Genomic DNA, 27,642 nt, shown 5'->3' on the forward strand with positions numbered 1-27,642 from the left:
TACCTTTGCCTTGACATGACGGTTCAATAATCCCAGATTTATCTAGCATAACTCATTTGTATAAGTGAATAATTGGTCTATGAAACTTTAAACAGCCATTGATTGGAGGTATCCATTGCCTGGAGGTATTGTCCTTGTCTGCATTATAAGGTGAAGTTAATTTGGAATGCATTATACTTTTTATATCGCTTTTAGAAGTTATAAAACATTCACATTCATGTTAAGTTATTTAATGCATCAGGAAGCTGCGCTTTCATATTGCTATCCCGGGTGTAATAGAGCCCATAGCCATATCAATACAGGTACATGTACTTGCTTAAGCCCAGAGTCTATAAATAATTTAAGTGTTTAGCATATATACATGTATATATATTTGATTTCTTCTTTCAGAAAGGATTTCTTACAATGTGAACTCGGTAGGTGGTCTCTCCAATGGGAGGCTTATCAGAATCAGAAGGGACGCTAATGCTAACATTCTGTCAACTGGATCTCCCTTGTTCACAACTGGATCTTCTGTGGCTACTGCTGGATCCTCTGTAGCTACTGCTGGATCATCCACAGCCACCACTGGATCTTCTGTGGGTACTGCTGGGCCATCTGCAGCCACTCCTGAATCTTCTGTGGCTACTGCTGGACCATCAGCAGCCACTACTGGATCTTCTGTGGCTACTGCTGGACCATCCGCAGCCACTACTGGATCTTCTGTGGCTACTTCTGGACCATCCGCAGCCACTACTGGATCTTCTGTGGCTACTACTAGAGTCCCAGTCCGAACATCTATTACATCTGCAGAAACTAGCTCGATTTCCACACCTTTTCATACCTCCACCGGAGCCTCACTGTCAACGTTTAACTCTACTTTTCGTTCAAACCAAACGGTTACTCAACAATCACCTACGGCCACTGATTCTACTATTCCTACTAATCCCAACACAACACTTGTCTCTCAATCGACTGTTTGGGGCAGTATGAACAGTTCCGCATCGTCTACCTCCAGCACGCCGCAGGCTTCTCCATCCGGCAGTGAATTGCCAACAACTGCTTCTAAAACCACTACCCGAAGACCCTCTACTCCTGTTTCCATGACGACAGTCAAGTATGAAAGTACCACAGAGTTTATCGTAAGTGCATGATAGTTGACTCACTTCTAGCTCCCAGTGACATCCTTGAACCCTGTGACAAATAAGCTCAGCTTACGCTTTAACAAAAGTTATGTTTGCGTACATGCATATGAAGCTTCGGACAGGTATAACTGGAGTATCTCAGAACCTGATTGCAACCTCAGAACCTCTATGTATGCATGCATACATGCATGTATGCATGCATACATAGAGGTTCTGAGGTTGCAATCAGGTTCTGAGATACTCCAGTTATACCCGTCCTGAAGCTTCTTTGGATCCTCCAGTCTTAGAGTTAATCTAGACTTTGCCTATAACTATAAGTATAGTGCGACATTTAAATAGATCAAGGTCATTACATTGACTGGCTTTTCTCAATTATTAATAACTAGCTGTGCTACTCGGCCTTGCCCAGGTAATAAAAAAGTCTTTGGTCAGAAAATTGATTTGTATTTAACATATAACAACATTTGCCATTCTAACTTTCAAACTACATATCATGAGAAAAGTGTTTTGTGTAATTGAAATAAATTGAGAGAGAAAATAAAAACAACCGTAAAGGTTTTCAAACTTTTCACACAACTTTTAAGCTCATATTTCTTTGTATCAGGAGGAAAATGTTTCGTACAGGTCAAATAAATTAACAAAAATAAAACGACTATGAAAAGGTTAAGATGTAAATATGAAATAATTAGCAAGTAGTTGCTAAATTAAGTCGGTTTTGCTACGATTAGCATAAAATATGATTCGGTAATGGTACAATTAATACGAACTGAGAAACAAAATTAAAATCCTGTATATGGTATGTAGAATTGATAATAACAATTCTTGCATAGAATAATTCTTGTGTGTGTATATAAGCAAGGTTACTGTTCCACCAGAAGTTATTCATCAAAACTTTGAATACAAAAATACCGAGACGATATAATTGTCCGCGTGAGAAGAATTGGCCTTGACTCCTGATATAGTAATTGAACCTTATGAAAAACATTTCTTAACAGAGGCATCGTAGCGCGTGGGCGCAATGCTAAAATAATTAGTATGCGTGTGGGATATGGTATATGAAAAAGCCTTTGAATATGCCGTTGTAGCTCAGTGGTAGAGTGTCTGGATAAGAAACTTGTCAACGCTTCCGTTGTGAGTTCAAATTCATCAAAATGCTGAATTTTAATTTTAAGATTTTAATAGCTATAGCCGGAATGACAGATCTACTGATCCACAGACACAGTTTGAGAATTACATGTATACATATTTATATAGACTAGTACCCTGGAGTCTCACAGCATACTGGACTAGTACGCAAGTCCAGTATGTCGTGAGAGATCTTCACATGTCTCACATAATTCACAATGATACAATAATAATTCACAATGCACAATAATTCTAAAACACTTGGAGGTGAATAGTTAGTGCAGGTGGTATTGGGCAGCGCAGCAGCAGGTCGCGGGTTCAATTCCCCTATGATACAATCTTTTTTCAATCTTTTACTGTGGCTTTGGATGGATCAACATGGTTCTTGTACTATAGTAAAGATTTTTTGTTAACCACCAGAACTTACATATATGCTCCGTAACCCGCACCATAATATAATGCACTCCTCTGCTGGTAGTATTCAGCCTTTAATCTGCTTGCAGAATTAATTTATGTGGCATACTGTGAGCTATAGGAAAAAGTTGTCAGTTAAAATATTGATAGCTGTTTGTAAATACGTGTTTAAAACATTTGATAAGTTAACCGTTTGTTCTAATATAACGAATACAATATATCCCCACTTAGAGGAACATCGTGCGCTTTACATTGATTGAGAGGGGTGAATAGCTGCACCAAGGCAGACATTTTCATACGTATCATACATGTATGTCTTTTATGCGTATGTTCATGTACATGTCTTGACAGTTCGTCAGTTCTATGCGTAAACGGTGGCCAATGTGGAACTAAGCTTAAAAATATAGCCAGTGAGGAAATCCTTACTAATTGATAGACAATTGCGAGTCTGCGCCGCAATATTTGAAGTATTACTAGAACTAAAGCTAGATTTGTGAAACTGCTGGCTGGCGATGTGAAAACCTAGTTGTTGACTACACAAAAACCTTTGTGATTTTGTAAATGGATATGTAAGGGATGGCTACAAAGACAGTGCATGTTAAACCATTCATCTTGTCGCAGTCGTTTGATAGGCTAGTAGAGGTATGTACATACGGACTATGCTAGTAGAGGTATGTACATACGGACTATGCTAGTAGAGGTATGTACATACTGACTATGCTGGGTCTGGGTGTCACTGCCAGTTATGGCTTCCCAGGTTGATATTTTAGGACTCGAATGTGCAGTACATGAATGGGTATTGTGTTGATACGGTATTGGCTAGTGGCTGCACGGATTGAGCATGTTTGCCAATGTTGTTTTCACTCGCTGCTCAACAATATTCACACTGGCGGTATAATGATCAAGGAACTTACAGTCAAGTTTTCTTTTAGCACTTACTTTTTTATTAGCATTGAATATAATTTTTGTAATGGCGGCCATATCTTTTCCTTTAACGTTTTGACAAACTAGAAGTGTTCTCATTATCAAGGGTTTTAGCCAATGAGATACAAGGGATGCCCAAGTACATATTTCAAACAAGTTATAGTCGTCGAAAGCGTGTGCAGCACGTATCTGTGTCAAACGTTAGCCTAGTTTAGTATCTTATCATTTCGATTGCCATATTTCATGTCAAGCCTTTTTCCTTTTCTCTGCTCATGCATCCTAACTGGCATTTTTCTTTACCGGATGCTTAGGTTTTTATTGATGTTGTTCACTCTGAACTCGCAACTATTGTTGAGACAAGGAACTTTGCTGCCTGATGGTTGCAATAACAAATATTGTGTGTAGTTTATTTGACAAGCTGAAGCGTTTGTGTTTATACATGAAGAGAGGTGAACTGTACGGCATGGTGACAATGTGTAGCCGTAAGCTCAGCAGTGAGGAGTCGCTTGACTGTTGCATATTTACTAGACAACCAGATATATTATGACATTTTTATATTTCGACATTTCAAAAAGCAATTTAGAACACTTCGTTATGCAAAAAGACAGGAAAGATTTTAGTCACGCATTGATACTGCTGCGTGTTTTATATGCGTGTCAGGTATCACAGTTTCTGTTATGAAAGCCATTACATTGTACTGTATAGTGAACCAGGTAGAGCTTGCAATCAGCAATGCTTGCTCAATGTTATTGATGTTATTGATTCCAAGTCCATCTAGTTGAAACCTAGGCAGTAATTGTTTGTAACCATAAGCGCTGTGGCTGCTATTCATTGTACCATTACTACAGCGCACTGTCATATTCATAATACATATAAAAATAAATAAATGTCACATCGCCAGTTAAAACTGTAGTATAGATTGCGAGCTATCTGTGCACAGTGTGACGCTTAATGTGGAATCCATTCGAATGCTACAAGATGCCGATGGAGAGCAACTGAGATTCAGTGCTGCAGGCTTGGCAAACAATGAAAAATCTGACAGAAGCTTACTTTATTTAGAACCAAGGCTATGCTTTATTTAGGATGACAGGGACTACTATGCCTTGAAGTATGTAACTGATGCGAAGGAAGGCCGAAAATACTGGAGAGACATAGATAAAGAGGGACCCACCTACACTCACAGTTTCCTTGAAGGCAGAACCAGGGCCCTGGTATGTGTCGTTACCTACTAGGCACTCTTAACTGTATCTTTTTACTAGGTATGACATTTGTAGTTTGGAAAGGTGTGATCGACTATCATTGGAGTTGTCGCACTGATAGCGATAGCTATTGAATTATAAATGAGCAGGCAGAGTTCACCGATAGTTATTGCGTGACTTGGCAGCTAGTAAAACTATCGTATTATCAAACCTGGAAACATCGAGAATTGTGGGAAGAGATAGGAAAAGGAAAAGCTGCAGAAAAAAGTCTGCAAAAAAACAACAAAAACTACAGGCAAACTCGGAAAACTCAAACTTCAAGGGAGCGAACGAAAGTGTTCGAGTTATCAGAGCGTTCAAGTTATCAGAGCACTGTCACACAAGTCAATGTATTTATTAGTAAATAAATGTACATATACAAACTATATATGAATCAAATGCATAGATGGCTTGTTGCAAATTAAAAGGCTTCTACTGTAAAGTTAAAAAAAAATTTCATCAGAAAGTTTAGAGACTTTCCTATCACTTGAGATTGGTTTGTTGTTTTAGGGGATTTGATTGCCAGGACGTTTTCAGATTAAAATTGGCAAAACTTGATCGCTGTTGAAAGAAGAAGAGACATCTTTTTTTTTGAGCGTTCTAAATATGTATATACTAGCTAAATGCCTGGAGTGCCCGGGTAATAAAAAATTATTTGGACAGAAAATTTATTTTTATTTAACATATAACAACATTTACCAATCTAACTTTTAAACTTCATATCAAGAGAAAAGTATTTTTGTTCAGTTCAAATGAATTAAAAAGAGAAGATAACACAACTGTAAAGGTTTTCAAACTTTCTCAAACAACTCTAATTTTTAAATTTCATAACTTGAAAGAAGTGTTTCATTAAAATAAGTTAGCAGCAAAAATAAAAATTTAAAGATGTTTAAATGTAAATGTGAAATCATCAGCAAGTAATGGCTACATATAGTCTGTTTTGCTATGATTACAATGAAAAATTATTTGGAATGCGATTATAGATTTTAGTTTGTTTCAGTGTTGGCATGCCAATTTTGTAAATTTTCAAAAATATCGTAGGCTATAGACGTACATAAAGTGGTATGAAAACTCATAGTAATTATCTAATGCAATCACCTCCTGGTAAAAATCATCAAAATCATCATCATTAAAAAATAGTAACAAAATGGTATGTTAACCTTAGTAACTTTAGGTACATTTTGTGGTTACGATTTGCAAGATAATATAACATTACAATGTACTATGTGGAGAGTTCTCACCTTTGAGACAGAAATGTAAGATAAACACTGAATCTAACTTAAAGAACAAAATCAGTGAAATCAATCCTCGCACGTAATTCCACTAACAGAAGTTTTTGAGTTTGACGAAAACTCTACAGTAACACTACAATGTACTACGTGCAGTACGTACTGTGAGGAGTTCTCCCCTTCGAGACAGACATGTACCATAAACGCTGAATCTAACTTAAATGAATTAAGCTTACTAAAAACATACTGGAATGAAGTTTCAGTATTTATTTTAGTTTACTGGAGACGTTTAACTAAAATTTTATCATTTAGCTGTTTGCAAATTTTTTTTTAACATAATGGATAATGCTGAACTCGCCGCCATGGGGAGCAACATATATCTCTTAATAACGTAAATAATTAGTACACAAATCACCAAAATTTAATGTCAAGAGAAGTTATTGTTGATATTGTGTGGCAGAAAGATTTCGCCCGAACAAAACATAATGAAAAAGCATCACGTTTCCTTTTCCGGCGAAAAATCTTTTATAACAGGGGCATCGTAACGCGTTCGAACAATGCTCAAATAATACATCATTTAGCGTGTGCATGCGGTATACGGTATATGATAAGGGTTTGGATTAATAAAGCTTGTGTAGCTCAGTGGTAGAGTGCATGGTTTTGAAACTTGCAGTTACAATCTCTGTGAGTTTAAATCCACCAGAGTGCGAAGTTCTAAGTCTAAGATTTTAAAAGCTAAGCTTAACTTATACATACCCAGAAGCACATACCAACTTTGAAAAATATATACTAGCTTTGCTGCCCTTATAAGTTATAAGCTGATTTGTGATACCCGGCGTTGTCCGGGTATCACAAATCAGCTTATAAATAATGAGAGGTAATAAGAGTTGTCTGCCACTTGCTAGTTGCCTGGCACATTGCCAATGGATAATTTGAGTAAGCTTACTAACTAGAGCTACTGCTTCTAATGACGCTGCGTCATAATGGAAAGCGGTAGTGTATTTGTTCCCATATATCGCTTAGCAAATCTATCAAGCTCGTGTGGCTGAATTGGTAAGGCAGTTGAACTGGTGAGGGGGAGTGTTCGAGATCAAATTTTCTGTGGTACAGGTTCTTTATTCCAAATTTTTAATTGCCATTGATGGATATATACAACAACGATCGAATACACAACCTTTGCGAAATAGATATACTAGTTATGGAAAATAGTTGCACTTGTCTTTTGCAGCTACTGGCAGTTTCATGACTTCTGTCAATCATCAGGCTGCTACTATATAGATATATAGACACAGTAGACGCTCCTATAACGTATACCTTCTATAATGTATACCTTCTATAATGTATACCTCCTATAATGTATACCTCCTATAATGAAAATTCCAAATAACGTAAAAATTTATGTCAAGTCTTTGCTTCCTACTACGTAAAATTTCCATATATTGTAAAGTGTCAAGTCGGACGAGTTTTTTTAAATGTTAGTTTATTTCGCCGCACTTGTGGAAGAAAAATGTATCTATTATATATAACTTTCGCGACATTCTAGTTCGTCGTGATAGATCGTCAATGTGCCAACAAAACAGAGAATAGGTAGCAATTGTTCATAAATACTTGAAGGCCATCGATTGGTGCAGGTGTTACAGTGTCGGTCTACCAGTCTTAATGTCACGAGTCGGAGTATTGTCACAAATTATCTTTATCCTAACCTTGACCCCTGTGTGGTGATAGACAACGAACACGTATAACTGCTTTTTATAGTAAAAAGATTTTGTTGTTTTGCAAAACATTTGTGATTAGTCTTACTTTGCAAGATGGACTTGGCTGTTTAGAAAAATAAGCAAATCATTGTAAATGAACGTCGAAAATGTGCAGTCCTTATCAACTTGTTGTAAATTTACTGCAATCATGGTCTATGAAACCAGTGAGGTTGATCATAAAAAGGAGAGAAGATGTTGATGCAAACCAATAATTCTGTAGTTACAGTACAGCCAACAAATTAAAAGAGTTGAGTAACGTTTTTCCTTTTTGGATGCCCAAAGGGGTGAGTTTGGAAAGATCTTGGAACGGATTAGGCAATTTGAATATATTTTACTGTTCTTATAAAGTAAATTCCTTATAACGTAAATGTTCCTGGAACGGATTATTTACGTTGTAAGAGCGTCTACTGTAGGCTACATATATTCCTTGTGTGTGAGGAGCATAGATAGATAACTTTTGATATTCCTTTACTGTTGTGGTTATGCTTAGGGTAGTTCAACAGTAATTTTCAATATTATTGAGTCAGTGCAAGTCAGGCAACTATTCAACTGATAGGTGTTTCCGGTATCAGGCATAGTTGTCTGATCATCTGTTACTAGCAGCTGTGCCATACATATTTTTAGGATTCAGTGTAAAATTGAATTTAGCAAAGGCTATCAAATTACTCGTCGTATTTCAGCTCTCATGTGTAAGTGCTATATGTAAGAGCATCTACTTATAGCACTTCATATAGTACCTACACTTCTATATGCAGGTAATATATGAAGGTGGTACATATATCACATACATATAGAACTGTAGGTAATATATGAAGGTGGTACATATATCACATACATATAGAACTGTAGGTAATATATGAAGGTGGTACATATATCACATACATATAGAACTGTAGGTAATATATGAAGGTGGTACATATATCACATACATATAGAAGTGTAGGTGATATATGAAGGTGGTACATATATCACATGCATATAGAACTGTAGGTGATATATGAAGGTGGTACATATATCACCTACATTTTGAATTGGTGGACAGAAGAACAGCTAACAGACAGAAAACTAGTGCAATGGTTTCTCATGAAGGAAGTTACCTGAGTTGTTAGTACACTAGCATTACTGCATTTGTATTTGTGAAGCCTCATTGTAAAAGCGATGCCTAGTGAAGTAAAGCTGTGATTTCTCACAATGTTTGGAGCATTGAGGTGTTGAATACATTCTCACTAATGGACTGCAGTGATTTGTCCAAAATCTAGCCATCTGTGTAGTCGACAGCTTTGACAGATCATGCAGTAGGACTATTTGCTTAGGAATAGGTGCTAGAGCTTGCCCTTTGTGTAGGTTTAGACTGTGCTCCAACATTTAAACGTTCTCTATGAATGTTTGGCATTTTTGCTAACGCATAGGAACTTTTTAGCAGCAGTTAATTTTTGTTACGATTTCACTTATTGCTGCTTCCATCCACTATAAGCTGTCACGCATACGCTAGTTTGAAATTGATTTCTGTCTAGCACTATTTCAAATACAGTGTGCCGTCGGGTTACGATGACCCGTTACACGATATTTTGGCCCTGCGATTTAGAACACGCTGATTTTTTGCACTTTCCATACAAAATATTTTTTACCATACAATATCACCCAAAATTTCTCTCGAAATTCAAATTTGGCGGTTGTTATGCGCGTCAGAATAACAAATATCCCAATATGTTGTTTGCCAAAATCCCTCTAACGACGAATAAAAGAGATACAACACTCGATCTCACTCAGTTTTGTGTTATTTGTTATTAGTTATTGTGAAAACGAAACCGGAAACAGATGTGATAAAATTTTTGCGATAAAAAAGTTGAAGTTCAGTAAAATAGTTAGAAATACATACTAAAACTTAGCTTCAAGTATGTGTTTAGTAAGCTAATATATATCTGCCTAGAAAGTAAAAGCTCCCTACGGTACATGCTGCACATATTACATTGTAACTTTACATTTTATTGCAGATCATAACTAGTAAATATACTAATGTTTATGTTATACGTCTGCCTAGAAAGTAAAAGCTCCCTACGGTACGTACTGCACATATTACATTGTAACTTTACATTTTATTGCAGATCATAACTAGCAAATATATTAAAGTTACTGAAGGTAACTATAGTTACTAAGGTTAACATACTAATTTGTTAGTACTTTTTTATATGTACAATACGTATATAAAATTTTGATGATTTGTACCAAGGGCTGTTTGCATTAGATATTTACTATGGGTTTCTATACCCCTCTCTATACCAAATTTTCGCCTTATGATGCCAACACTGGAACGAATTAAAATCATATGGTGAGGGTCGACTGTACTCAATGTCTATACAGCGATAGCATAGTGTTACACCCCATACAACGCTGCAATGCCATCATGGAAACAGTCGTGTCGCTATCATTCTGTTGTGATTCGGCATCGCTGTTCGGAAGTGAAGCACCCGTGCGATTGGGTCTTTGTGTTATGGAAATAGCCTTAGTAAACCGATGGCGGCGCACTTGTTCGTGCGCATAAGCCTTGAATTTTTTCGTTGCTTCCTATACCAACATATGCCTTAACATAATGCCTCACACGACCATCACTCTACTATAGCTCCCCCATGGAAACATGCACTTTCCTGCCCAGCGTAGCGTTTCGACACTGGCACACCCAGGTACTGCTACGCTATCGCTATATGGAAACTTAGTAATTATGTATGCAACATTTGTGATCAGCAAGTAGGTAGGTAAGTTCACTAAAGTTCACATACTTCAAGGCTTCTCCTTGATTGGCTCTCTCCACTGTCCAGTTTTCTCATGGTATTTGTTAATAGCTTATCAGCTCTGGTGTTTACTTAAACACCTTAGTAGAACATGGTAATACTGATTAAATTATAGGAGAATTACAATAATAAAATTATTTTTATCTGAAATTGCAGGATGTCTGCGATACATACACCATGGACTGCATATTCCTCCTTTCTTTTTATATTCCATACCGATCTGATTGATTTCCTGGCCCACCGATTGCCCAACCATGAGTATTAGCTATTAATTATTGGCCAATCATAAAATTAGTAGAATCACTTGTACTGGTGTGGAAAGTTTTCAGTACTACCGAGCTAGTAGCCTGGCAACGGTGTGTTCTAGCCAACTTTTGAATTCATGCCAGTTTTGTTTATGTTAGGAACACGCATATTTATGCACATTGGCTGGTAACCCGTTCAAACTAACATCCTCCAGTGATTACACAATATTAGTTGACATTACTGCTGCTCCGCAATAAGGTCAGCATACGGCATCAAATGACTGCCAGGTACAGAGTAACAAACGAACTGACTGTCGTACACCGAGTAACAGACGCAGAGCCCATTTAGTTCTCACGAGTCACATTCATATCTATCCTTAATTGCTTTTATTACAGCTAGTTGAGATCGTGACGAGATAGTGTGATGCGCGGTTTATTTTGCTAACTGCTTGCGGAATGAATTTTTTAAATGGTACACCGACTTCTATTCGCTAAGCTAGGCAGAAGCGATATGGTTTGTGAAATAGGTTTAAAAATAGGTACATACTCCTTTTTGATACATTTTTACCCAAGTTTGTTTGCGACTGACATATTAATTTAAAAGTTGTACCAAAATGTTTCCTCGTTTCCTATTAAGTATGCTTGTTTTTTTTGTAGCAACTCGCCATTCCTTTTAACTTCACGTATTATGGTCATGATGTAAACAAGATCACCGTGGCTATAGGAGGTAAGCACTAGAATAACTCTGCAGTATTGCAATTAAATACTGACCTGTACAAATATGCCCAAAATAAATCAATTGAAAACACCCAATTTTCTATTATGTTCATAACTATTAAACATGATGAATGTCTTTTTCCTCATAAGCTTTCTCTCACAATGTATTACAAAGGAACCCAGGTTGACAGGTTTACAGGTTGACAGGCCTTGATAGTTCATATGTATGCTGCTTGCCGGGGCTTCTGGGATATCTTTGTGGGGACCTTTTGCATGTAACCATTTATTGTTGAGTCAACAACTTGGAACAAACCAATACAGTGCCCCTTTGGATTATGATGTCCCTGTTATACGATTCTTTTGCCTTACGATTTGAAACATCGTAAGGCAAACAACATGTGTTTTTTCATCTCGCTATACATTTCTTTTACGACATCAACCAAAATTTTTTTTCAAGTTCAAACTTGGCAGTCGGTGTACTGAATATGTCGGAATAACAAAGATGCCGATATGCTATTTGCCGAAATCCCTTCCACAACGCCTGAAAGAGATATGATGCTCACTCGCTCTCTCAGTTCAGCCTTAATCGTTATAAGTTATGGTGAAAACGAAACCGAAAACAGATAGGTGATAAAATTGTAGACAATGACAAAATCAAAGTTTAGTTTAGTAAAATTTATTTTAAAACTTAGCTTTAAGTGTGCATTTAGTAAGCTAAATTCATTTAAGTTAATTTAAAAGTTTGTTTTGTGTCTGTCTCAAAGGTGAGAACTCCCTGCGGCACGCACTGCATATAATACATTGTAACGTTACATTTTATTGCAGATCATAACCACTAAATGCACTAAAGTTATTGTAAGTAAGTAACTATAGTTACTAAGGTTAACATATTGTTTTGTTACTAATTTTCAATATGTATTGTACGACGATAAAATGTTGATGTTTTCTACTAGGGGGTGTTTGCATTAGATATTGCCTAAGCATTTCTATACCCCTCTATACGATATTTTTGCCTTGCGATGCCAACACTGGAACGAATTAATATTGTATGGCGGAAGTCCACTTTATTTCATTCTGTCGTGACAAACTCCGTTAGCCAGCACCTACGTACTGTTAAGTGATGGCAAACTTGCCATGTTGAATTATAGATATTTATATAGAAATAAGCTTTACCTACTTCCTAAGTAATCATACTCAGTTTGGTGTCTACAGAATGTGCACCGTTGCTTGGATTCATCTAGTTAACATACAAATTATTTGTTGTCAGAATGTCTGCATATATTAATCTAGTCGAGTTCTAATCTAGCATACTTGTGGCCTGAGATGATATACATAATTGCACTGCTTCTTTTAAGTCCTTTGGAGTGGCGTTTATTTTGCAACAAAAAATTGTTCTTGTTTGGTATAACAAATTGTATATATTGGATAAAAACAGCATGTTTTTAAAAACGCATTTTGCTATTATATAGATCGGCTGATGAGTTGTGGTATGATGAGTTGTGGTACGATGAGTTGTGGTACGATGAGTTGTGGTATGATGAGTTGTGGTACGATGAGTTGTGGTATGATGAGTTGTGGTATGATGAGTTGTGGTACGATGAGTTGTGGTACGATGAGTTGTGGTATGATGAGTTGTGGTACGATGAGTTGTGGTATGATGAGTTGTGGTACGATGAGTTGTGGTATGATGAGTTGTGGTATGATGAGTTGTGGTACGATGAGTTGTGGTACGATGAGTTGTGGTATGATGAGTTGTGGTATGATGAGTTGTGGTATGATGGGTTGTGGTACGATGAGTTGTGGTATGATGAGTTGTGGTACGATGAGTTGTGGTATGATGAGTTGTGGTACGATGAGTTGTGGTATGATGAGTTGTGGTATGATGAGTTGTGGTACGATGAGTTGTGGTATGATGAGTTGTGGTATGATGAGTTGTGGTATGATGAGTTGTGGTATGATGAGTTGTGGTATGATGAGTTGTGGTACGATGAGTTGTGGTACGATGAGTTGTGGTACGATGAGTTGTGGTATGATGAGTTGTGGTATGATGAGTTGTGGTATGATGAGTTGTGGTATGATGAGTTGTGCTATGATGAGTTGTGGTACGATGAGTTGTGGTACGATGAGTTGTGGTGCGATGAGTTGTGGTACGATGAGTTGTGGTACGATGAGTTGTGGTACGATGAGTTGTGGTACGATGAGTTGTGGTACGATGAGTTGTGGTATGATTCTCTGATGATCAATCGTATGTTGTAGGTTTTCTTTACATGAGCGATTTCCTTCACAAGTACCTTTCTGCTACTCAGTATATCGCTCCTCTGATGGCTGACTTCAACTCTAGCATTAATGCTGGAGTTATCTACTATTCATTACTTAGTGAGTTTATTCTCTGTTATATTTATTGGTATCGATTGTGTCCTGTAGCGTGTTTAGCAGGCATATTATATGGAAGCTCCATTGTTAGTTATTATCATTCATGGGTAGTCTGTATTTTTTGTGTTAGCCAGTCATTTTTGTAAATATAGTTTTTTGGTGCTTCTTGCAGAAAACGGAGGGTGTTATGAAAATAAGATATCAGCTTTTTTATGCACATCTTACAATCACTAAGCTTCCGCAAATTTGCGTGATCTGCCAGCGAGTTTTGTTTTGCTTCTGCAAATTTTTACCAAATGCTCCATGCTTGCGAAAGATAAAAATGGTACTTGTGGATGATGGGCAAGAAAATGCCATGCAAGCTATTCCATTTTAAACATTTTCCACACTTGAGTCGTTTTTAATTCGATTTGTGCAGTTCCGAATGCGCCACTCTGACCTCCGGCGTAGAAATCCTCACCTTTTTTTAACAAAGCGCCCCCGTTAATCAGCAACATGCAAACGTTCATTAATACACTATCGCCGGGTAACTCAATGTGCACACGACTACAAATCTGCCTACTAGAAACATAGTGTATGTTAATCGTGATACTGCTAGAAGGAATTACTAATCAATTTGTTTCCATGCTCACGTATTTGATATATTGACACCGCGCTGTAACGCAGCCTATTATTTTAGGTATGTACTGCTAAGGATTTCAGATCTATTCGCCTCTCCTAGTTGTATCAGTATAAACAATGCGGTGTTCTGTTACAATTATTCAAATCAGCGAAGTTTATTCTCATCACACTTGGTTGTATATCATCAAAGCAACATATGCTTATTTAGGAAGATGAAAATATTCAACTTTTTTTATAATTTTCGCCATATAAGCTACATTAAACATTACATGGGCAGCAGTAAAAATGCATAGGTGGCAGCGTTTGGATGCATCATAATTGCAGTGGATGGCAAATCTTGATTGGGTTTGGGGTTTGGGATTTGATCGAGATATAAAAATACTACTTCTAAATAAAGTTTATAGGTTTTCACAGCACGAGTTCGCTACATTTGCAAGGGAGAGAAAGATTGTTCGAGTCATTATATAGGCTATTAAACATAACTGAGAACTCTTAGGTTCAGTAGAATGAAACACTACAATGTCGTATTGATTATTGACTACCTTGTGCCACAAAGGTTTAAAAGCACTACGTAGCCTGTGATATAATAAAAGGCCTGCCGCTGGTCTGCAGAGCAGTCTCAGCCTTGCAAACAGTTGAATCAATGTTCAGTTCCCAATAGGGCTATACTTTCCTTCTTATATTACCATTGAGTTGCTGCCTTCATGATTATAGCATAATAGAGGTTAGAGCACAGATGACTCCCTATGGAATATCGGTGCAGCCATGGCAGTGCGTGCTACTAGTTTGACCTCTTTAAATAAAAACTTTTATGGAGTATAGCCAGACCTTGGAGGTCACTGGTGTATCCGAATCCTCGCCTTTTCTAGATATCTAATGGCCCTGTAAAGGCCTGGCTACACATGCTGACAGGTAGATATCTGTTGTGATTACACACACAGACGCTACTAAACGATGCATCGCCTTGAAATTCGTCAGTCGAGTGAAAGTTATAAGATTTTTGTCGGATTTACTACTACCGTTGTTGAAGTACCATCAGAATATTCCAATTGCAAAATGGCTCATCAACGATTTTTGATAGCAATAGCTTTTGTCTAACTAGTTCTATTACAGTAATACTTCAAGTTACGAGTGCTCCAACGTACGAGAAACTTGAGTTACGAGCCAGCTTTCAAGCAAGTTTTAGCACTAACATACGAGCCGTGTTTGAGATACGAGCACTTGAGTCAGTTGCCAAGAATGCCGGAGGTGTTTTATGCATCATTCTGTATTTTTCAACTGCTCAGGTTATACTGTTGTACCGTGTTTTTTTTGTGCCCGATTTTCTGTGCAGAATTATGTGAATTAAACGTACTGTGCGTAGACCAAAAGTTTGCCAGTAAAATGAAAGATAATACAAAGAAAAAGCAAATGATAACAATTGATATTAAACGGAAAAAATATGCGAAATGTGTATGCGTGATTAAGCTAGCTCGGCAATATGACAGAAATACATTCATAATTATCAAACAGAAGGATTATATTCAGGGCATTTAGTTCGCAAAAGGACTAACCATAGTTTCTAAACGGTGCAGCGATCTTCACGACCGCTGATGGCATTGGACAAACAATTGGCCGGTGACAGCGTAACTGAAACGATGCTATGTGAAAAGGCCGGTGCTATCTATCCAAACTGTTTAATAGACATTCGGACAAGCTGGCTAGTGGTCGTGCATTAACCATTTGTGACGACACCTGCCTTCGTCCTCATCGCAACATGTTGCAAGTGCGACAAAGGCAAACGTCCTTAGATAGGTTTATCTTAAAACGGCCGTCTAGTCATGAAAGCGAAAAAAAGGAAAAATTTCTCGCTAACCAGCGAGAAACTTCAAACTATGAACGCCGAAGAAATTTTAATTATATTTAGTTGAAAATGAAAGTTTGCTTTTAGGTTTGCTTCTAAGTTTGTCTTTTAACACTTTGATAAAATCCAAATTTATCAAAGTCAAATGTTGTAACGAAGGATAACTTATATCTTCCTCCCTGGCAAATGCGAGTGTTAACTGCTATTGTATGTATTTAATTTTACATTTTAATTAATCACATTTCCTTGCATTATTTTTTATTTGTTGCTTTTTGAAAGCATGTAGTACGTAAGGACAATAACCAACATGTTCTTTCTGTTACAATATCTTGTTTTGAGTGTTTTATTTGCTTTTTTTAGAGTATGGAAACCAATCAATATATATTTAATTGTTCTATATATAAATAAATTGCACCAACATGCGAGTAAATTGACATACGAGCTCAGTCTCGGAACGCATTAAGCTCGTAAGTTGAAGTATAACTGTACTATATTTTGCTCCCAAAAATGCTACACTTCAACGTTGAAAGCAGTTCTGTACAAAAATACTTCCAAGTTCATAACATAAATTATGCTAATAACTAGCTTTATCTGGCTAATACGTTTTACTCGATGTTGTTCCTTGTTTTTCTCGGTCTGATACTTCAACGTACATGTATATGACAAACGGTTTAGCAGAAATGTTAAAGGTTGACTTACAACAAAATTCACATTAAAGTTGTTTGGTATCAAAAGGTTTATCATGTCTTACTCTGCTGTGTTGTATGTTCAAAATATGTGAGAATGTGATTAAAAGCTCTTGAAAGTTCAAAAGCGAACAACGTCTCGCAGCACTAGTTTATGACAAACACTTCGGGCTCTACCGGAAACCCCTTATCAAATATAGATGCTCGGTCCTTTACAGTTGTATTTCAGCTTGGTCTAATCATCTAGTCGTAAGCTGATCATGTGACCCATATTTCCGGCCAAATGGCGCGAACAATTTCTGCAGCATTTTTGGACCAACACAGGTGACCAACAGGCTCCTCGTGGTTATCAGATGATGATATGCACCCCTTCAAGCTAAGGTTAAAAAATTAAACTAATTTTTAGGCTAGGTTTTGAGATATCAGTGCTCAAAGTGACAGTATTACAATGATAATAAAATAGACGCATAAGGACAATAGACATGGTTTTATTAAATGCGTTAAATGTATTTGTGAAAATACTTTGAAAAGTGAGATGGCATGAAAGTGTAAACAGAAGCACATTGTGTTCAACTACTTCACATTTGAGCTGTTTTGAGAGGGATTCCAACCTATGGCGTTTTCGTGATGTCTGCGAGCTTTAATCACATTTCCACATATTTTGAACCTACAACACAGCAGAGTAGGACATGATGAACCATTTGATACCAAATAACTGTAATGTGAATTCTTTGCAAGTCAACTTGGCTGGCTGGCTTGGTCAACTCAAGGCTGGCAACATTAGGAGAGTGCAAAATATAAGTGACATTAGCATTGCTTCTCTATAAAAAGGTTAAATTTATCCTCCCAAAATTCTGATGAGCGAGCCGAAAAATACAGCTATACTCTCTATTTGAACGTCACCTCTAATAAAACGTCACAATAGGAGAAGGGTTGAAAGATACAGCACAACGGCGTTCAAATAGAGGTTTTGATGTTAAATGTTACAAGTGAGAATATCTTTGTCCATATATAAACAGTGGTTTGTGTGAAAGCCTGTTGTCATCGTTTTTTGAAAGCGAATCTTGAATGCAACTAACTTACATAGGAAATGAATACAATTGAATTGAGACCATTATCAACTATTTCAGTCAATCACATATGTGTTGGTGTTGTCTCTACTAACATAGAGCGACATGTTTATTTTAAAATGGTACTTCAACAATGCATTGCTGACACGTTAACTACAAAAAATATGCATTTCTTGGTTGGCTATTCAGGCTTAACTCTTTTGCTACCGTAAGCCGGTGTATCGGTTTATCAATAAGGTTTCACTTTTCTTTTCATTACGAAGCCCACACATTAGCTAGATAACTAGACCAATCAAATTTTGTCTCCAATGAAACAATCTTGTTGCAGATCACGTGCAACCAATAGAAAAATATTTTGGCTCAACAATTCCATTTCTAATTATTTTTCAAAACGGGAAAACCAGATCGTTATCGTCATGGCTATAAGAAACACACCAAGTCATTCAACGCAAAAAAAGCGTCACAAATTTTGTGAGAGGGATTCACTAAATAATTTTATACCTATCTTGTAAGAAATTTTGTTCTGAATAAGATGCATTTTACAGTAAAACAATATCTGTTTTGATTCTCGAGATATTGCTTAAATGCTAGCGGTATATCGATTTTTCGAAAATATGTTTGAATTTATTCGGGCAGAATAATGATTCAGTCAGAATTTAATGCGGTAGTGAAAGAGTTAAACAGAAACAATAGCTAACAACCTATAACCAATAACAGCATCACTGTTATGTTATAGCTATTATGCGTTGAGCTAGTTGGGATAATCACGATACAGCTTGAAAAGGAACATCAGAAGTAGTTTGTTCGTATTATAGTTAATGCTTAGACAGATAAATTACTACTGCTTACTTTTTGCGGTTAATAGTACAGACAAGGTGTAAGCATTTGAGAGTGATTGTACAATTATAACAAATAAGATTATGTCTGTACGAGCTGCTATTCCTTCCGTTAGCTAATTGTGCATTACGTGATCAATAAAAACCTGACATAGTTTAATATTATGCAGATGATGCAGTAGTGTTTGAGTGGAGGAACTTACACCTGCACTTACAACCAGAAGGTAAGTTTGATATAAAGTCATCCCTCTTAGCCATAGATAACCTGAAACTCTTTTATATATTCTAGGAATGGATGGTTTCGATTGCCAAAACTTTCTCGATAGTCTGTCATATATTATTGACATTTTATTAAAATGAATTTTTCTTTCAAACTTGTCTCTATATATGCGTAGATGATAGATAAAGGATGCAGAACCGCTGTATGGATCACTTGTCGTTATTGTTCTTTTTTAACCAGCCTTAAAGGCCGGCTCACACTATATCACTGTATCTCACCGTTGGTGCCACAAAGCTTCGGTGGTCGCCAATGATAACAATGTTCACACTATCACAAACCCATCCGTGTTTGCATCGGCAAATACTCTGTTATGTAGTGTTCTCATTTATTGTTTTTGTTTTCGCGTTCTTGAATAAAATACTAGTCCCGCAGTGACTATCATGAACGGAAATAAATAAATCACGCTGCTATTAAGGACCGCGAATTACTATCGCCGAAATGGTTCACATTGTACAGGCAGTCGTCGATGCTCGGCGCAATATCGGGAAAGTTTGACACCTGAAAACATCTGCGTTGCTTTGTTGATGCCATCGGTTACGGTTCACATAATCGACGATGAATGCCGAAAAGTTTTCACGTGTTTGCAAAGATTTTTAAGAGAACAGCGTAAGGAATGCATTTGAGGTGTAAGCATCTAGTTTATATAAAGCTTCTAGTTGCTGGGAAAGCAATAACGATAAATATTATGTGAAATTATTTCATCTACCATGAGTACACGACTCCATTTATTTATAGAGTGCTCTTATTCCTGTATTACGTTATCAACCGTTTTAGTCCTTGTTGACTTGTTTATAGGCTCTTTAACATAGTTTCAGTCGTACTGCATTTTTATCTGTCTAGAATTCAATGCGTCTGAGTCAATCCGTTGTTCTCTTGTGTACCTAGTGGTGCCTGAAGGATTGTAGACAACAACATGCATGTTGTAAACTAATAATCTCCTCACTCGCTATGCAATATGAAAATTAGTCCAGACGCGTACGCTCATTAATTAGTATTGGATAGTAGTTATCGAGCAAAAGTAGAATGCTTCATCTCCGTAATCTTAGCTAATATAATAATATGTAGTCTCACTAAATTAGCTACAATTAGAAATGTCTGATTCTAGGCGTATATTGATAGTAAAGAGAAGATAATAACTGATATATGAAAAGCCGTACAGGCCACAAAGTGGTGTTCCTAGATCTGGTGTGATAAATATGTTATTATGAAATACTTTGTCCTTGTTTGGTGGTGTAAGGCATATGCCAGCTCATGTCAAGTTTTTAGTGTGTCAAGTGAGACTGTTGGATATTCGCCTCTGACCAATGAGCCGCTGTTTGAAAACACATATTGTCGATGCGTAGGGATACATTTAGTGGTCTGCTATTTGAGTATATGTGAGGCATTTGAATTCTAATCATAGCTTTTCGTAGTTTTAAAGGGAGATGCTGTAGTTTAGTGTTAGAGTTCACAACAACTGAGTTGGGTGGCAGGGGTCAGTTGACAGTGGACAAGTGCATGTATGGCGAAGCGTTAGGTTAAGCTGTGTCCCGACATCTTTATATATATTTTAATGTTTTTGGCTATGCTAACCTGTTCAGTGTATGTTTGAAAGTTTTATTATTGGATTCTTTACTGGTAATCAGCAGAGTAACCATCATGTCGATTGCGTATCACTGAAAACCGTGTATATATAGCGACTCCAATTTTAAGGCCCGTACACACTTTCCCTCAAATCAATGTTTAGCTGCGCGATGGACTGCAACGATTAGCTATTTTTACATCATCATCACCAATGATAAGGTGTACACACTATGAGCGATTAGCTGTAGATGACGATTAGCTGTAGGTCATCGCTAACCAACAACCAATTAGAAATTGATTGGTGATATCGGGTGTTTTTGTTATCTTTAAATTATCTGATTATACAATTCATCATGAGCGTAGTTGTTCGCCATGCTTGGGAATATGAATTGACACCGATCTTCACAACTGTTGAAATTGTATCCGATGCTGTCCACAAACAGCCAATCAAGATGCTAACAGTTGCGATCATCGGTGTCAAAGTTCAACATGTTGAAAGTCCATCGCATCGTCGCTAGCAACAATTACGTTGGCCGCTCATCGCAAATTGACGTCATAGCAGTCCATCGTTGCAGTCAATCGCAGAGCTAATCGTCGTTTTGAGCGATATTGTGTATGGGCCTTAAAGGCTACGCCAAAGGCCTAGCAGATTCTTATGGTGTACCACATTTTTTGATATTTTGTCTTGCTTTAGGGTAGGGAGAGGGATTCTGAGAGCACCCTTAATCATAACCCGCTGGTGTTTGAATCTTATAGCTGGGCTGTTTGCATTAGTATAGGTGGATCCCTGTGCAACACAAGCAGTCTCCAACCTCTATTCCTTGTTGTTTTGGGAATATTAACCTCTAGCCTATTGAAATGCCATGATTTAAATTAAATAGATGAAAATATAATTATAGAATGAATTCTGGTTTTGAGTAATGAAATGGAAAAGTAAATATAATTGATGAATATTCACTGATGGACGTTCTCTAATATTTCAGCTGGTCCATTCACCTTCCAAGTGCAGCTATACAAGGACAGCGGTCAGATCGTGTTTGCATACAAGGATGTAAGTAACTCGGTGCCTTGGTGCTCGCCTCCCTGACTCAACTCTTCTGTTTCATGCATAAAATAGCTTATTATTATGCTGGCAATCTCTTTCTGAAGAGTTAATTAGATAAGATTATTATGAATTTGATATGAAGAATGGTAATTAATCTAGATAGTGTCAGAACTGTCAGAACTGTCAGATAGTGTCAGTGCTCAGTACTGTCGAGTGTGAAAGTTGCTTATTGCTCAATGGTAACTGCCGGTAAATACTATAGTCATGTGCAAAAGTATAGGTCTGCCCAATATTATTCGTACACTTGAACTATATATACACTTAAATAAAAGAAATTTATATATCATTTTAACCTTTAAATGTACACTTTTGTTGTGATGCTATCGTATTGTTAGCCAGTCAAAATTTATTCCTCTTATCATAATTACATAATACTCTCACATGTTGAGATCTGCTCTGTATTATGAAACATCAATAGAAGTTAATAGATGATAATTGTTTTCTTTCAAGTCATTTTGTTAAATTCTTTGAAGCTTTCTCAAGTGTTTGACATTTCTACTTCCCTAGCAGTATAGATTCCGTCAATATTGACAGTATAAGCACTCGTTTCTCAAAATAGCATTTAGTAAGAAATATTCACATATAATGGCGCTCAGCAATGTAACGGCCAGAGTTGTGTTTATAAAGACTAGGTGATAAGGTCAACAGATAGAGGAGTTTCTGAGTACTAAAATGATACCAGGTTGCAGTATACTTGCCTTTTTTTGAAAAACAATTTACAACTGATTATATATATTTGAGAAGTATTAGATTAATGTAGGTGGTCTTATACTTCTACGCACGATTGTATATATATAGACTCTCTCCACAAGATAATTGATGATGTGAGGCTACGGCTACAGTAATGAACTGTTAGTTATGCTGCTAGTAATTGTATCTGTATTATATTAACGGAAATGCTGAATAGACTTTCTGCGATAGTCTCTGACTAAGTACACCATGCTTGGACAATCACTATTTAAGTGTCTCTCTTTTAACAGGTACCATTGCCTGTGAAAAATATATCTGACGAACTGCACTCTGTCAAGGTCGGCATCGCTGATGCTTATTACTATGACTATGGTAAGTCTCCTTAATAGCTAGCATAGTCTCCTCAGTCTGGGTATGAGTTAGTATTGTAGCTATCCTGAATTAAAGGTTGCAAGACTAAAGATTAAAGACTTGCAACAAAATTCACATTACAGTTATTTGGTATCAAAAGATTCACCATGTCTTATTCTGTTGTGTTGTAGGTGCAAAATATGTGGAAATGTGATTACAAGCTTTTAAAAGCTAAAAAACGAACAGTTAATCGCAGCCACACGAGACCGCCGTAGTTTGGATTCTCTTTCCAAAACGGCTCAAATGTGATGTAGTTGTGGGAAATGGTTTCTGTTTACACTTTCATGCAACCTGAATCGTCGAAATATTTTCACAAATATACTTCACGCATTCAATAAAACAATGTCTATTGTTCTTATGCGTCTGTTTTATCGTCATCGTAATGCTGTCACTTTTAGCAGTGATATCTTATAACTTACCGTAAAAACTCATTTAATTTTTTACCCTTACCTCGAAGGAGTACATATTGTCTGATAATCAAGATGAGCCTGTTGGTCACCTGTAATAATCGAAAAGTGCTGCAAAAATTATTTGCGAAGTATTGGGTCACATGATCAGACTACGACTCGACGATTAGATCAAGCCGAAACAAAACTATAAAGTAGCGAGCATCTATATTTGATATGGGGTCGTCGGTAAAACCCGAAGTGTTTGTCATAAACTAGTGCTACGATAAGTTTTATATTGAGCTTTTTATTAGCCTTTCAATTCATGTAAGAACATCACGTAACAAGACAATAACCAAACTGTAATGAATCTGTCAGAGAAATAAACAGATTCCAATCTACGGCGGCTTTTGTTTTTGAGCTTTTAAGAGCTTGTAATCACATTTCCACATATTTGGCACTTACAACACACCAGAGTAAGACATGGTGAATCTTTTGATACCAAATAACTATAATGTGAATTTTGTTGCAAGACAACCTTCAAGTTTACCGCTATCTGTGAAGCACTATCTCTGTACTGCTATCTGCGTAGTGTTATCTGTGTAGCGCTATCTGTGTAGTGTTATTTATGTAGTATTATCTTGGTAGTGTTATCTGTGAAGTGTTATCTGTGAAGTGCTATCTGTGTAGTGTTATCTGTGTAGTGCTATCTGTGTACTGTTATCTGTGTAGTGCTATCTGTGTAGTGTTATTTATGTAGTTCTATCTGTGAATTGTTATCTGTGTAGTGTTATCTGCGTAGTGTTATCTGCGTAGTGTTATCTGTGTAGTGTTATCTGTGAATTGTTATCTGTGTAGTGCTATCTGTGTAGTGTTATCTGTGTAGTGTTATCTGATTAGTGCTAGCTGTGCAGTGTTATCTGTGTAGTGTTATCTGCGTAGTGTTGTCTGCGTGGTGTTGTCTGCGTAGTGTTATCTGTGTAGTGTTATCTGCGTAGTGTTATCTGCGTAGTGTTATTTGCGTAGTGTTATCTGTGTAGCGTTATTTGCACAGTGCTATTGCTTTAGGAGTGTAAGGAGTTGTTGATTTTTGTGTTTTTCCTGTTGGCTTATCATAATGCCTTCAAGTATTCTACACATTCCCTCTTAAAATGTTACAACCTTGATAAACTACAGGCTCTTTTGAAGGGAAAATTTGCTTGAGTCAATTTTCTTATAATGCGGGCAATATCATCATAATGCAGGCAATATCATCATAATGCTGGCAATATCATCATAATGCAGGCAATATCATCATCATCATAATGCAGGCAATATCATCATAATGCAGGCAATATCATCATAACGCAGGCAATATCATCATAACGCAGGCAATATCATCATAATGCAGGTAATATTATCATAATGCAGGCAGTATCATCATAACGCAGGTAATATCATCATAACGTAGGCAGTATCATCATAACGCAGGTAATATTATCATAACGCAGTGCCTGCCTTCATTTGCAATAATTTACTATCAATATCTATAATTAACACCAAAAGTTGAACATAAACTTTTAAAGATGAACCGTGCATGTTTATGTTTAGGTAACTGACACTCTTCAAATATCAGTGCCGAAATGCTATAGCAATAGCCAAGCAAGCAGCTAGTATTATGACAAGTTGATAGCATTTATGCTGAGCTAACATTTGATTGGCTGGCCATTATGATCTTAAGAGCTGCTGTCAGTATTTGGAAGGCTTTTCGCAACACAAACTAAATTTTATCTACTCATGTCATTAAGCGCATTTCAAGAATACATTAAATGCAAAATAAGTTTTCTTTCATTCAGGTAGATATGACGTACTCATAGAGTTATAGAGCTATTCGCTCTTCACTATATGTAGTCATAGGCATATGTATTGCAGGTTTCCTTCGCACCATCTACGAATACCACAATATTGATATCGATTTCGAGAAAGTCAAATCGGATGTCGCAATTATTTTCAACCACCAACCGAGTAAGTGCAGATTAGTTTTTTTGTTGTTAAAATATTCTATGCAGCTTTCAAAACTTAAACATGTTGAATCGCAACCTTCCCACAAGTGGTTTATTATTTATTTGGTCGGTTCTATTTGTCTCTAGCCTGTAACCTGCTCACTGACTGCAACAGCTGCCATAACGAACAGCTATCAGATTTTACGTGTTTCTGGTGCTCTGCTGTTAGCAGATGCTCTGACACAAAAGATCGAGGTCGACAGGACTGGCAGCGCAATTCATGTCCTTATGAAGTGAGTACTTCCTTCCCTAACCATTTTATGTGCCGAGTGTCAATTTTTTCCCTTGTTATTTTTCGACCCTCTTTATTCATTGTATTGCTGCATTTTATTTTGTGTTTTGTCACCTATATATTGTCATTTGCTTAACGGCTACCTGTCTTACCTCGTTCTCAGATCTGCTGTCTTACATGGGATATCACGCTTTCCTTGTACAGTATAAGAATTCATCTTTCAACAACTTGTACCTCTCTACATTAGAAACTGTTTTTTCGCTAAACAATTAGGATGACTTAGGCTAGTCATGACTTAGGATGACTTAGGCTAGTCAGCATGATAATGAAGAATGTTGATTAATGGATTGATGCCATGTAGGCAATATACTGGCTCAGCCTTCGAAAGTGGGCCATCTACTTGCTTACTATTACCTATGTGACCATCATATGCAGATGTAGGAGTTGTCTTACTCACTATCATGTGACCATTATGTGCAAATGTTGGAGTTATCTTACTCACTATCACGTGACCATTATGTGCAGATGTAGGATTTATCTTACTCACTATCACGGGAGCATCATATGCAAATGTAGGAGTTATCTTACTCACTATCATGTGAAAGATATTTTCAGATGTTGGAGTTGTCTTACTTGATATCTTGTGACCATTATATGCAGATGTAGGAGTTATATTTTCTGCAAACAATCAATTTCAGAAAGATTTAGTCTCCATCATTCTCATGAATTGCGATTCTTCTCGCTTGTCAAACTCTTTAGTATTTCGATGAAAGTGAAAAAAATTAGGCAGCGTCCCCCTACTCTGCGTCTAATCTTCTGATGTATTGAATGCTCAGTCTATTTCTTTCTTATACAGTCAAACCTCTACTTGTGAGCACCTCAAACTTCGAACGAATGCTTGACTCTACACCCAATGTAGTTTCTAGCATACAAAGTTTAGTTTCCTTCAAGGTTGACTTGCAATAAAATTCGCATTACAGTTATTTGGTATCAAAAGGTTCACCATGTCTTACTCTGTTGTTTTGTAGGTGCAAAATATGTGAGAATGTGATTACAAGGGTTTAAAACCTAGAAAACGAACAGTTAATCGCAGCCACACGAGACCGCCGTAGTTTGGATTTTCTTTCCAAAACGGCTCAAATGGGACGTAGTTGTACAAGATGGCTTCTGTTTACACTTTCATGCAACCTCATTCGTCGAAATATTTTCACAAATACCGGTACTTCACGCATTCAATAAAACCATGTCTATTGTTTTATCGTCATTGTAATGCTGTCACTTTTAGCACTGATATCTTATAATATACCATAAAAATTCGTTTAATTTTTTAACCTTAGCTCGAAGGAATTCATATCATTGTCTGATAATCATGACGAGCCTGTTGGTCACCTGTAATAATCGAAAAGTGCTGAAGAAATTATTTGCCAAGTATTGGGTCACATGATCAGATTAGGATTTGACGATTATAGCATCAGCATCTATAGCGAGCGTCTATATTGAGCGAGCATCTATATTTGATACGGGGTCTTCGGTAAAACCCGAAGTGTTTGTCATAAACCAGTTCTACGATAAGCTTTATATTGAGCTTTTTACTGGCCTTTCAACTCGCGTGAGAACATCACGTAACAAGACAATAACCAAACTGTAATGACTACGTCAGATAAATGAACAGATTCCAATCTACGGCGGCTTTTCATTTTTTAGCTTTTAAAAGCTTGTAATCACATTTCCACATATTTGGCACCTATAACACAACAGAGTAAGACATGGTGAATATTTTGATATCAAATAACTGTCATGTGAATTTTGTTGCAAGTCAACCTTTAACTAGTGCCGCTTTGTGACTGAGGCTAGCAAAGTGGCTGGTAAAAGCTAAAAAAATCATAAAAATTGTAAAAAACAAACTTAATCAGTTTTAATCTTCTCTATTCGAGTTGAAATAAGC

General features: G+C 36.9%; 1 protein-coding gene across 2 annotated transcripts in view; it reads left to right on the top strand.

Annotated features, from left to right (window-relative positions):
• The window catches only part of LOC137391036 (plexin domain-containing protein 2-like), a 41,888-nt gene that overhangs the window by 5,308 nt on the left and 8,938 nt on the right, over positions 1-27,642 (top strand). For both annotated transcript variants that reach the window (XM_068077376.1, XM_068077377.1), the window contains exons 3-11: positions 391-1,121; positions 4,670-4,798; positions 11,500-11,569; positions 13,816-13,935; positions 19,159-19,212; positions 21,815-21,882; positions 22,917-22,998; positions 25,335-25,427; positions 25,553-25,698. In XM_068077376.1, the coding sequence (XP_067933477.1) occupies positions 391-1,121; positions 4,670-4,798; positions 11,500-11,569; positions 13,816-13,935; positions 19,159-19,212; positions 21,815-21,882; positions 22,917-22,998; positions 25,335-25,427; positions 25,553-25,698 (1,493 nt within the window). The remainder of the gene's footprint in view (positions 1-390; positions 1,122-4,669; positions 4,799-11,499; positions 11,570-13,815; positions 13,936-19,158; positions 19,213-21,814; positions 21,883-22,916; positions 22,999-25,334; positions 25,428-25,552; positions 25,699-27,642) is intronic.

Source organism: Watersipora subatra, chromosome 3, assembly GCF_963576615.1.
Source record: "Watersipora subatra chromosome 3, tzWatSuba1.1, whole genome shotgun sequence".
Lineage (NCBI taxonomy): Eukaryota > Metazoa > Bryozoa > Gymnolaemata > Cheilostomatida > Watersiporidae > Watersipora > Watersipora subatra.